This window comes from Mytilus californianus, unplaced genomic scaffold (assembly GCF_021869535.1).
Source record: "Mytilus californianus isolate M0D057914Y unplaced genomic scaffold, xbMytCali1.0.p SCAF_5, whole genome shotgun sequence".
NCBI classification, from domain to species: Eukaryota; Metazoa; Mollusca; class Bivalvia; order Mytilida; family Mytilidae; genus Mytilus; species Mytilus californianus.
Window position 1 is genome coordinate 73,106,777 of NW_026262701.1, and position 13,936 is coordinate 73,120,712.

At 32.9% G+C, this 13,936-nt stretch overlaps 1 protein-coding gene across 1 annotated transcript in view; it reads left to right on the top strand.

Annotated features, from left to right (window-relative positions):
• Nucleotides 1-13,936, top strand: part of LOC127702759 (uncharacterized) — a 79,773-nt gene that overhangs the window by 39,725 nt on the left and 26,112 nt on the right. Inside the window, exons 44-53 of the mRNA XM_052207063.1 lie at nt 219-333; nt 3,397-3,566; nt 4,987-5,101; nt 5,943-6,133; nt 8,849-8,963; nt 9,891-10,081; nt 10,830-10,944; nt 11,889-12,148; nt 12,519-12,630; nt 13,338-13,655. Coding sequence (XP_052063023.1) covers nt 219-333; nt 3,397-3,566; nt 4,987-5,101; nt 5,943-6,133; nt 8,849-8,963; nt 9,891-10,081; nt 10,830-10,944; nt 11,889-12,148; nt 12,519-12,630; nt 13,338-13,655 — 1,702 coding nt within the window. The remainder of the gene's footprint in view (nt 1-218; nt 334-3,396; nt 3,567-4,986; nt 5,102-5,942; nt 6,134-8,848; nt 8,964-9,890; nt 10,082-10,829; nt 10,945-11,888; nt 12,149-12,518; nt 12,631-13,337; nt 13,656-13,936) is intronic.

Consider the following 13,936-nt stretch of genomic DNA (forward strand, 5'->3'; position numbering starts at 1 on the left):
AAAATATAACATACCGGTATATATGTTTTTTTTATTTATTTGTAATTAAAAAATGAAAACACCTTTAAATTTAAATCAATTAGATTCATTTTAGTTGATGTTCAAATTCACAGCTTTAATTAACTAAGGAATCCATAATAAATTACAGTCCATGAATAAGTTTCATTATGTGCAATGATGCTTTGATATTGTATGATTATTTGTTTATTCGTTTACAGAAGTGTGTGTCTACAATGGCCAACAATATACCCAGGGACAGAGATGGAGAGATGGTTGTAAATATAACTGTGTATGTGAAAATGGCATGACTGGAAAATACACATGTACCGATATGTAAGTACACTTATGAAGAAAATACACATGTACCTATATGTAAGTACACTTATGAAGAAAATACACATGTACCGATATGTAAGTACACTTATGAAGAAAATACACATGTACCTATATGTAAGTACACTTATATAGAAAATACACATGTACCAATATGTAAGTACACTTATAAAGAAAATACACATGTACCTATATGTAAGTACACTTATAAAGAAAATACACATGTACCGATATGTAAGTACACTTATAAAGAATATTCACATATACCGATATGTAAGTACACTTATAAAGAAAATACACATGTACCGATATGTAAGTACACTTATAAAAATGTGTTGTTTGATGAAGTTTGATGATATAACAGGGTTGTTGTAAACCCTCAAAATTTTGGGAGTAAATATTGCATTTGTGCTATTAAAATCCTTATGTGGCGTGCTTGAAAGTTATCCAGACTTTATCACTACTTTTGACATAAACAAAACATAGTGCATTAGACACACATTCTACACATCCTATCCATGAACATTTCAGCAAATTGTATCAATGAAATATAAACTCAGATATTCAAATTACAAATTAATGTGTATGTGTATAACAATACTTGTCAAGAAAATTAAATAAATTGTGCATGCTGCATGAATCTAGTATCAATATTTAAAATTAGAGTTATCTTCCTTTGTCCATAATTAAGTCTCCCAAACGAAGTTTGGGAAGACTTATTGTTTTTGCTCAGTTCTTATTATTATTATTCTTCTTCTTCTTCTTCCGCCGCTTTTAAATTTGAACTTGTCCGCACCCGTTCTCCAAAACCGCTTGTCAGATTAACTTAGGGTTTCACAATATGTTAGACTAACATGTCTAGTGGTGCAATCAGGGTTTTGTTTGTGCAATGGGGTTTATAAAGGGGTACTTTGAGGGGCAAAAAGAAAAGAGGGTTTTACTATAGAACCCTATGGGATTTTATTTTTTAAAATTTTCAAATGATTATAAATTGAAAACCGTTTGTGATAGACACAATCTTTTTAATTGAAAATGTTCTAAATGATAAAGCCCATTAAATGAAATACAGGGTTAGTCTCCAGGGGTCACCCCCACCCCCTGCCATTTAAGAAAGTTCTAATACCTTGTAAGTGGTCAAGATCTCCACCCCTAAACCATATATATTCTGGTTTGCCATGCTAAGATGGTTTGAATGATATACAGGGTTAGTCCCCAGGGGTCATCCCGACCCCCTGCCATTTGAGAAAGTTCTAATATCTTGTAAATGGTCGAGATCCCCACCCCTAAACCATATATATTCTGGTTTGTCATGATCAAGCACATCAAATGAAATACAGGGTTAGTCCCCAGGGGTCACCCCCACCCCCTGCCATTTAAGAAAGTTCTAATATCTTGTAAGTGGTCAAGATCCCCACCCCTAAACCATATATATTCTGGTTTGTCATGCTAGGATGGTTTGAATGATATACAGGGTTAGTCCCCAGGGGTCATCCCGACCCCCTGCCATTTGAGAAAGTTCTATTATCTTGTAAATGGTCGAGATCCCCACCCCTAAACCATATATATTCTGGTTTGTCATGATTAAGCACATCGAATGAAATACAGGGTTAGTCCCCAGGGGTCACCCCACCCCCTGCCATTTAAGAAAGTTCTAATATCTTCTAAGTGGTCAAGATCCCCACCCCTAAACCATATATATTCTGGTTTGTCATGCAAAGATGGTTTGAATGATATACAGGGTTAGTCCCCAGGGGTCATCCCGACCCCCTGCCATTTGAGAAAGTTCTAATATCTTGTAAATGGTTGAGATCCCCACCCCTAAACCATATATATTCTGGTTTGTCATGTCTCAAACATTTGAATGATGTATACGGTCAAACCCCAGGGGTTCCCCCCAGCCCCAATGTTCTAATATCTTGTAAATGGTTGAGATCCCCACCCCTAAACCATATATATTCCTGTTTGTCATGTAATGAACATTTGAATGACGTATAGGGCCAGTCCCCAGGGGTTGCTCCCCACCCCCAATGTTCTAGTATCTTGTAAATGGTCGAGATCCCCACCCCTAAACCATATATATTCTGGTTTGTCATGCCAAGATGATTTGAATGATATACAAGGTTAGTCCCCAGGCATCACTAATGCATATAACTTTACTGGACCAAACCAATTTTCACTGGACGTTGCCCAATGTCAGGCGACCCTGGGAATTACGAATTATGGGAGCTTCGTTTGGGAGACTTCGTAACAGCATCCTGTTACAATCATTTCTTGTTGTAGTTGAACTAACTACAATTATATCTTTATTTCATAGTACAGGCTTCCAGTGCTTAATACAATGCAATGTTCAATTTTTAGTTCACAATGCAAAGTGAATGCAATCTATACCCTTCAGTGCTCACAAGCTCTTTGATTAAGAATTATACATGGTCTGTTATAAATCTCAAAATTCATGGATTAAATTGTAGCAGTCGAAATTGAATTACAGATATGGTGGACATTGAATCATTGCATCTGTTTTCCATCTAAGGAATACTTTAAATCAACCATTTTACGCGAGCAGCTTATTTAAGTGACTTTTGCAAGTTGAAAATAGAAAAAATATAAACCATCCCTAATGTACAAAAGTTGGATTCTTTTTTATATGATTACATCAACATAGATAGTAGAATCAAATGGCTGCTAAATCAGCAAAAAAGAGCTAAAAGCATAAAACAAATATCAATAAAAATAAGTAGTAATACAGTATGGAACAACTGTTTTAAATTTTGCCTGTAGTAAATTTAGTAATATTGTGAAGTAAAATATGCTATTATTGAAAATTATGACATCAATGGTTAATTGCTGCATTCATTTATATTATAAAATGTAAATTTAGCTCAATGTTATACTTCCACTGTTATATGCTTTGCTGCAAAAAATTCTAAATTTACATTAGAGCTTTCTTGTATAAAATGGCAAACCCCATAATTTCATTGCAATTTGATACAGTAAAACATGTATAAAACAATGAAAGTCAAACAATTTCTGAATTTTTTTAAATGATTGATTCAATATTGACAGATGTGCACGATACCCACCACTACCAGCCAACTGTAGAATGGTTTATGATGCTTCCAATCCATGTTGTAAGAAACCAGATTGTTCCAACCCAACACCAAATCCTCTTACACCATCACCAGGAGGACCTAATGCTACTCCTAATCCATTTCCAACACTGGCTCCAAAACTAGGTAAGATAAATTAATCCATTACCAACACTGGTACGATAAATTAATCCATTACCAACACTGGCTCCAAAACTAGGTACGATAAATTAATCCATTACCAACACTGGCTCCAAAACTAGGTACGATAAATTAATCCATTACCAACACTGGCTCCAAAACTAGGTACGATAAATTAATCCATTACCAACACTGGCTCCAAAACTAGGTACGATAAATTAATCCATTACCAACACTGGCTCCAAAACTAGGTATGGTAAATTAATCCATTACCAACACTGGCTCTAAAACTAGGTAGGATAAATTAATCCATTACCAACACTGGCTCCAGAACTAGGTAAGATAAACTCATCCATTACCAACACTGGCTCCAGAACTAGGTAAGATAAATAAATCTATTAACTACACTGGCTCTAAAACTAGTGTGACGGGATTGCTTCCCTTAGTAAATGTGGTAGATACTTAGTCAGCCGTAAGCGGTTGAGCTAAGGAAGTACTTCTTTAGCTCAGTCGGTTAACACGCTGCCTTGTAACACAGAGGTCCCAGTTCGAGTCCGGGTGGAGACATGCGATTTTGCAAGTAGAATCATGCTCTCCGGTTACACTAGGTACAATAAATTGATTGTCTGTTTTTTGCCCTTTGGTTGGATTGTTGTCTCTTTGATGCATTCCTAGTTTCCATTCTCAATTTTATTATCAGAATTTTAACTTACTGCATAAAGAATTTGTATTAGCTCTTTGGTGTAAACTCTCCAGATATGAAAGAGTTTCATTGATTGTTTTTTTCTCCAAAATATCTTTCGGAAGAGAATCAAGAAGTTGGTCCAATCTCTTATAGTGAATACAAAATCTTCCATTTTCTCCCTCTTTAAACATTCTTTTACTATTCATAAGTACCTGCTTATCCAGTGAAAATTGATAAATGTTTGTCAAAGCATTGTTTACTTCCACAACTTAGCTAGTGAAGCTACTCACATTTTGTCTACAGTTGATTCATTTATTTCCGTGGATTGAGGGATACTTGTATTTTCGTGGACATTTGTTTTTGTGGTTTTGCTGAAGTCTGCATACAAGCCTGTAAAAAATGTATACTTTGTTGAACATTTAAATTTGTGGGTCACATTTACATACGAAATTCAGGAAAATTGATATCCCACGAATAATAATGAATCCACAATATAATAAGGTAAGAATTTTGAATGTATTAATTTTTTAACCATAAATAATTATATGATACAATATCATAGACAATCATGAAATAGGTTCTGCAGAGTGTGTCCTGCCTTAAATCATGAAAAGAAATTCTTCCTAATTATCATTAAATTAAAAAGTGACTGAAAAAAACTGATTAATAAAAAAGTCTCTCACATTGTTATTTAGATTATATAAACACATGAATAATATTGATTAATACATACAATTTCAGAGTTCTGTATTTACAATGGTATACCCTACAGACAGGGACAGAGTTGGCAGGATGGTTGTAGTAAGGTCTGTAGATGTGAAGATGCTGCTGCTAAACAAGTCACATGTAATGACAGGTATGATGAAGAATCTTTATTTTCAGTGTCAAGTGTCAAGGGGGAGAGGGGTCATTCTTGCATTTTATGTAGTCCTGTATCATCAAGCAACACAATCATTTAAAATTTGAAAAAAATACATTTAATGTCAATTTTGGTATTGAATTGTTTATCTTATGAGCAAAGCTTCTTTTTGTTTATTTTTTTTAGCTGATCATTTTGCAACTGTGTGTGTTGAGCTATGTTAAACCATCTTAAAATGAGGTTTTCTAATAGGGTAAATTATATTTTTTTATTGCTGTAACTTCATTTTTATTCGTGCGATACCAATTTTCGTGGATTTTGTGGGTATAGTAAACCACAAATTTAGATGTTCAACGAAATACAAATTATATAAAGGTTTGGATGCAGACTTTAGCAAAACCAAAAAAATACAATTTTCCCTCAATCCACAAAAATTGGTATCCATGAAAATAAATGAATCCAGAGGAAAAGTTATCACTTTCAGGTTTTTATGAGATAATCTCTATTGTATGATTCTTTGCACTAATGACAAAGTAAGGAAGAGTTTGTGATTTTACCATTTTTATCACAAAATCTTTAGGAAAAGAGTTAAAGAAATCTTGTGAATAAATTTAACAGAGACATTCAATTATCTACTATTAACACTTAATCCCCCTACAGGACTAAAAATTTAAGATATTACTAAAGACAAGTACCAACTAGGTTCCAGGAGTCGGTTTCACAAAAAAAACTTAAGACTAAGATTGATCGTAAATCATGAACAATTCAGTATACTTACGATCAATCTTAGTCGTAAGTTTTTTTGTGAAACCGACTCCTGACTTGTACTTTTTTTCAGATGTTCAACATACCCACAACTTCAACCAGGATGTACTTACATTACTGACCCAAGTGACCCCTGTTGTCAAGTACCTAAATGTGTACCAACCTCCAATACTACAGTTGTTGTCACTGGACCAAAGGGTACCATTGATGGGTCTAATGTTGTCAAACCAAATCAACCAAACACAGGAATTAATGGCAGATCTAGTAAGTTATTGTGATTTACATTTGGGTCAATAAGCACAATTAATTTCCAGTAGGTGATTTTAAAACAGATCAGTAACTTTGTGAGTGAGGTATTATTCCATATTTACGATTTTTTTTTAAAAACTTTTCTTGATGTCAGCATCAATTCTTTTCTAAATTTAGTAAATGATATCTCAATGATCACAATATCCACTACTACCCTTACAGTCTATGCCAAAATCTTTTATATATACTAGCCCGAAAACTCATTACTACCCTTACAGTCTATGCCAAAATCTTTTATATATACTAGCCTGAAAACTCATTACTACCCTTACAGTCTACGCCAAAATCTTTTATATATACTAGCCCGAAAACTCATTACTACCCTTACAGTCTATGCCAAAATCTTTTATATATACTAGCCTGAAAACTCATTACTACCCTAACAGTCTATGCCAAAATCTTTTATATATACTAGCCTGAAAACTCATTACTACCCTTAAAGTCTACGCCAAAATCTTTTATATATACTAGCCCGAAAACTCATTACTACCCTTACAGTCTATGCCAAAATCTTTTATATATACTAGCCCGAAAACTCATTACTACCCTTACAGTCTATGCCAAAATCTTTTATATATACTAGCCTGAAAACTCATTACTACCCTAACAGTCTATGCCAAAATCTTTTATATATACTAGCTCGAAAACTCATTACTACCCTTACAGTCTATGCCAAAATCTTTTATATATACTAGCCTGAAAACTCATTCCTACCCTTACAGTCTATGCCAAAATCTTTTATATATTACTAGCCCGAAAACTCATTACTACCCTTACAGTCTATGCCAAAATCTTTTATATATACTAGCTCGAAAACTCATTACTACCCTTACAGTCTATGCCAAAATCTTTTATAGATACTAGCCCGAAAACTCATTACTACCCTTACAGTCTATGCCAAAATCTTTTATATATACTAGCCCGAAAACTCATTACTACCCTTACAGTCTATGCCAAAATCTTTTATATATACTAGCTCGAAAACTCATTACTACCCTAACAGTCTATGCCAAAATCTTTTATATATACTAGCTCGAAAACTCATTACTACCCTTACAGTCTATGCCAAAATCTTTTATATATACTAGCCTGAAAACTCATTCCTACCCTTACAGTCTATGCCAAAATCTTTTATATATTACTAGCCCGAAAACTCATTACTACCCTTACAGTCTATGCCAAAATCTTTTATATATACTAGCTCGAAAACTCATTACTACCCTTACAGTCTATGCCAAAATCTTTTATAGATACTAGCCCGAAAACTCATTACTACCCTTACAGTCTATGCCAAAATCTTTTATATATACTAGCCCGAAAACTCATTACTACCCTTACAGTCTATGCCAAAATCTTTTATATATACTAGCTCGAAAACTCATTACTACCCTAACAGTCTATGCCAAAATCTTTTATATATACTAGCTCGAAAACTCATTACTACCCTTACAGTCTATGCCAAAATCTTTTATATATACTAGCCTGAAAACTCATTCCTACCCTTACAGTCTATGCCAAAATCTTTTATATATACTAGCCCGAAAACTCATTACTACCCTTACAGTCTATGCCAAAATCTTTTATATATACTAGCTCGAAAACTCATTACTACCCTTACAGTCTATGCCAAAATCTTTTATAGATACTAGCCCGAAAACTCATTACTACCCTTACAGTCTATGCCAAAATCTTTTATATATACTAGCCCGAAAACTCATTACTACCCTTACAGTCTATGCCAAAATCTTTTATAGATACTAGCCCGAAAACTCATTACTACCCTTACAGTCTATGCCAAAATCTTTTATATATACTAGCCCGAAAACTCATTACTACCCTTACAGTCTATGCCAAAATCTTTTATATATACTAGCCCGAAAACTCATTACTACCCTAACAGTCTATGCCAAAATCTTTTATATATACTAGCCCGAAAAATCATTTCAAGAAAATACTTTTATTATGTCTATGCGTCTAACAAATTTTTAGAAGTTTCACTAACCTGAACCAATGTTTACTAGTCACAGGCTAGGAGTAGTGTTTTTTGTTTTAGATCATACTGTACTTATAATTTAAAAATGTAGGCATATACAACATATATAGATATAAGAAGATGTGGTATGAGTGCCAATGAGACAACTCTCCATCCAAGTCAAAATTTATAAAAGTAAACCATTTTAGGTCAAAGTACGGTCTTCAACACGGAGCCTTGGCTCAAACCAAACAGCAAGCTATAAAGGGCCCCAAAAATTACTAGTGTAAAACCATTCAAACGGGAAAACCAACGGTCTAATCTATATAAAAAACGAGAAACGAGAAACACTTATGAACCACATCAACAAACGACAACTACTGAACATCAGATTCCTGACTTAGGACAGGTGCAAACAATTGCAGCAGGTTTAAACATTTTAATGGTACCAAACCTTCACCGTTATGACCATAAACTTTGATAATTCACTTATCAGCTGCATGTAACTATCATTTTTAGTTCTGATGTATTTGTTGTATGAATTGACTAACATTGCATTGCATATTTTTAGAATGTTTGAACTTTGATAATTCCAGTATTGATAGTTTACTATTGAGCCCCATATACCAGGTAACTATAATTGTATAATTTATGATGTATACATTTTGTATGAAATGATTATAATTCTGCAATTTCAGATGTATGTTTGTACAATGGTAAGATCTATACCCAGGGTCAAAAATGGGATGATGGCTGCTCCTACCACTGTGTATGTCTCGATGCTTCAACAGGACATTACCAATGTACAGACAGGTTAGTGTATAATCTTAAGTTACATTATTGAGAGATCTATTAAGGTAGAATTCTGGATTTATAAATATAATTCCTGTTTTATAATTCTGGTTTTAATTATTTCATTTTTCACTCAATTAAATAAAGTATCATGTTATTACTAAATTTACAATATTTCAATTTATTTTGGTGCAACATCACTAACAATGTCTTGACAATACCTATTATTGTATGATGTCAGAGGAGTAAAATTTCAGGATTTATCTCACATGTGAAACTAGTGGCTTTTATTGATAAGTTTGTTCTTCCACATGTCTGTCCATCACATATTATTTCCTCTCTCTATCTTTAAAACACCTTGGAGTTCAGAAATGAAACATGGCATGATTATTTGCCACTACTGGAAAGTGTGTTGAATACTGTAGATTCATTATTATTCATACGATACCAATTTGTGTTTGTAACGGTAATCAAAGAATTTAAATGATCAACGAAGTAAAAATTTTCTATTGACTTGTATGCAGACTTTGAATATACCACAAAATAAAAAATTTATGAAAATACAATTTTTCCTGCATCCACGAATATTTGGTATCCACGAAAATAAATGAATTCACAGTACAAGGTAGATGACCTTATTTTGAAAGTCATGGTCAAACACTAGTCCAACTTAATAATTCCTCTCATAAGAACCAAAAACGTTTATAATCTTTAAATTTTAAACACCTTGGAGTTGGATAATGAAACATGGCTTGATGACTCAAAACTACATGAAGGTGTGTTTTATACAAAAAAAACTGTTCATTTAAAGTCATGGTAAAATAAAACTCATCTTAATCAGTCCTATGCATATGTACGAAAACAGTTTCCACATTCTAACCTGAAAACCCCTCTTTGGATTTGAAATGATTTGATGTTGTGTATATAGATTTAATGTTTTGTTTCCAGATGCTCTAAGGTACCCCAGCTTCCACCATACTGTACTATGATCAGTGATCCAAAAGATCAGTGTTGTCAGCTTCCATACTGCCAGAACCCACAACCTACACCTAATCCAAACATGAAACCCACACCAGGAGTAACGCTTGTACCAAACCCTAACAATACCCCAGGCCCAACGGTGGCACCTAAACCAAAGAGTAAGTTTTATTTTCTGATTAGATATCAAAAATTATTTTTTTAGGGTTTTTTTCTGTTAAAAGTTCATTTTGTGGTAACGTTTTGTCTCTTCATAAAATTTTCTACATTTTCAAATGTAGAAACTAGAAATCTTTGCAAATGTTTTGGTTTTTTTTTTTTCTCTTTTTCTTTCCACAAAATCTTTTACATTTCATATTTGATGAATTTGAGTGAATTAAAACTCATCATTTGCTTCATCATACACTGTATGTGAAGTATTGTGCAGGTGATATTTTTCAATTGCTGCTGTCATTTGTACATTAGAATTGTTATGAATTGGAATTTATTTTCCAACATTATAACAATTTTTATGTTCTCTTTGCAATTGACAATAAATACTACATAATTGATTTATAAATTAGAAAATGTTGGTTGTGTTTATTAATCTTTCTATGTGATTTGTTGTGGCTTACGAAAGTACTTTCCATTAATAGGCATAGCTATATTGTTTTCAGATCCCAAACCAAAAGAATGAAATATGTAACGATACATGATTTTTACACTTCATAGAGGAGAGGTGAATGCCTTTTACTAATGGAATTCTTTAATTCACTTCCATAGACCAGAAAGTATTCATAATTTGCCAAAAATGTTTTTTTTTCATCAAAGATTTACTATAGATGATATAAAAATAAGGATATATGGTATGATTGACAATTAACAAAAAACAAAATATGATACCTATATGTTTGTGTATAACTTTTCTAGATGTATGTGTGTACAAAGGAAACATGTACCAACAGAACCAGGTTTGGTATGATGGATGTAATGCTAAATGTAGATGTGAGAACTCTAACACAGGATATTACAGATGTCAGGAAAGGTATCGGTTATAACATATTCTGTACAACTACTAATAAGAGAGTAACATGTGCAGATTGGTAAGACGTCTGCCACTGTCTTTCTCTGCTAACTAGACACAGTCTGAATTTTTTTTGCCTTTTTTTTTCTCCTCTCACTGTCCCATTTAGCATGCTTGAGTGTTTTGTTATGAAGGATATTTAGTCAGAAATTTGAACTGTCTGTTTTTCTACCAAAATATCAAATAATAGTATGTTTCAGTCAAAATTTATTTTTGATTAAGGTCATTTACTATAATAAGATGCACATTATAACTCAACCATTGTGAAAGTAAAACAAGCACAGGGGAAAAGTTCAACAGGAAAAGCAAAAATAGCAAAATAGCAAAATATATGTTGCTTTTCTTTAATCTGTTAAAAAAAAGTTGGATAGCAAAATAAAAAAAGAAGATTGAAATTAAGGTAAAATTACATTAAGAAGTTAGTATTTTATTATTCCATTAATTATAATCATTACAACAGAAATCAGTAATCTGTTGACCTTTTTGCTTTTACACTTCAAACTCTTAAGCTTATAGTTGTTGAAATTTAAAGTTTTCTGTTTTTTTTGTAGAATATGTCCTGCAACAATTTAAAAAATATATATCATGCAGAAAATTTAGTCGATAGGTGAAGTTTCTTCTGTAAAGAAAACATTTGATTTTAGAAGTTTCCCTCTGTTTTACTGTGGATTCAGGTATATGCGTGGGTTCCAATTTTATTTCATGGTTCTGACAAAGTTTAAATATATGCCTATAAAAAGCTTGTATTGGTTGAATATTTAAATTCATTGTTCAAATTATCCTATAAAATCGACAACAATTGATATCCCACAAATAATGATTAATTCACTGTACCAGATGAATTTGGTTTTTTGACCATCAGTTATTTTCATTAGATACTAATTACAAATAATTATATACTTCAGATGTGCCAGATACACTGCTATTCCAACAAGCTGTTTATTGGTTGCTGATCCTGCAGATCCAACATGTTGTAAGGTTCCAGAATGTCCTGTCGTACCAACAGGTGGTCCCACACCAACACCAGGATTTATTCCAACCCCACAGACTGCACAACCAGGTATCCTTACAGGTCTTGCTCCAGTCATAACACCAACTCCAGGTGTTACTCTTAGACCTCCTCAACTTGATGGAAGGACCACCTTAGCTCCCCAACCCAAGACAGGTATACTTACAATCCAATTGGATAGATGAAATTTGAGTTTTACGAATTTTCAAAGCATTATTTATTTGAGAATGTTTTCTACTGTGGAAGCACGAAATCAAATATTCATGAAAATACAACTTTTCCTCAATCCACGAAAAAAGTTACCCTTGAAAATAAATGAATCCACAGTATTCATTCAAAAATATGTCTCATTAATATTTTGAAATTGTATAAGTAATCTTAAAAATAAAATGAGAAATTCTTTGAAAGATGTTGAAAACTGTTAAGTTTTTCCTCCTTTTCAGTATGATATTTTTGTTTGTGTGTGTTTTAATCTACAAATACTTTATCCAACATCTTTATAACACAAAATATGTGTGTTAAACAGGCTGTTCCTACAGAGGAATTGTTTACCAAAAAGGACAGAAATGGGATGATGGGTGTACATATGTTTGTGAATGTTTGGATGATATGACAGGTCAATACAGATGTGTTGAAAAGTAGGTCACTGTTTCTCATTTGTAATACTTAGTATTTGGCTGATATGGCAGGACAAAAAAGATGTGTTGTACAGTAGGCCTATGTTTTTACTTTTGTAATGATCTATTTATAGTTAGGTTCAAATTCTTAATAAATTATTAAATTAGGACAGTGTTAGGTTTTGGAAAATTAGGGTTTGCCTCAATATGTAACTGTTACTTAATTTAGCAATTTTATATTTAGCAATGTGACACTATCTGGCAATGCAAATATTTTGACCAGCACTTTTGTATTTTCAAAGTTCTTCTGATTTTAGGAATAATAAAACTGATTAAAGTAATATACTCTGTTTCAGTTCATAGCATGTTATTTTGTTTTCACTCAGATATACTGGTAGTCAATACATGCTTATTGATGTTTTCTGAGACACCCATTAATCAATCAATCAATCAATCAGTGTTACTACTTTCAAATAAAAAATAACAGATCAACATCAACCAGTTGATAACAATATACCATTTTATGTAATTGTATTGAACACTATCAATATACTTAAATAAATTTACTTTTATACCATTGTATGCCTTGTACATGTTTGAATTTTTTGAAAATGTGTTTTTATATGAAATAGTAGGGTAATTTGGGATGGGTGAAACACTCTTGACCAAAATAGGCAGATTGTCAACAGGATTTTATTATAGCTATAATATTATGTATTCCATTATAGGTGTTCTAAGTTCCCCAACTTGGATAGCAGATGTGTACTGATACAGGATCCAAGTGAACCATGTTGTCAGAAACCATATTGTGATTTCGTCAATCCAACACCATTCCCCAACGGTATCCCAACACCAAGACCAAATAATGCTCCTACTCCAAGACCAGGACAGAACACAGTAGCTCCAACACCCATTCCATCCCCCACTCCGGGTAAATGTGTGTACAAAGGTGTGTTCTACTCCCAAGGACAAACATGGAATGATGGCTGTGATTACACATGCCAGTGTGATGATGCAATGAACAACCGATACTCTTGTCATCAAAGGTAATTATGTTCATTTTTATATGAAGTTATGCATCATATTATTATAGATTATCATTAAATTAAGTCTCGTATACTGTGGATTCAGTATTATTCCTGGGGTATTATTTTTTTTGTAGTTCGTGAGGGTAGGTGATCCTAGAATTGAATTGATCGGCAAAATACACATTTCCAATATAGGAAAAGGAGAAGGTCCGATAAGGGCTTATTTTGGCTTAAAATTTGAAGTGCATCTGATGAAAGATTTTTTACATTTTTTAAACACTTAAGTGTCTTCTTCAGTC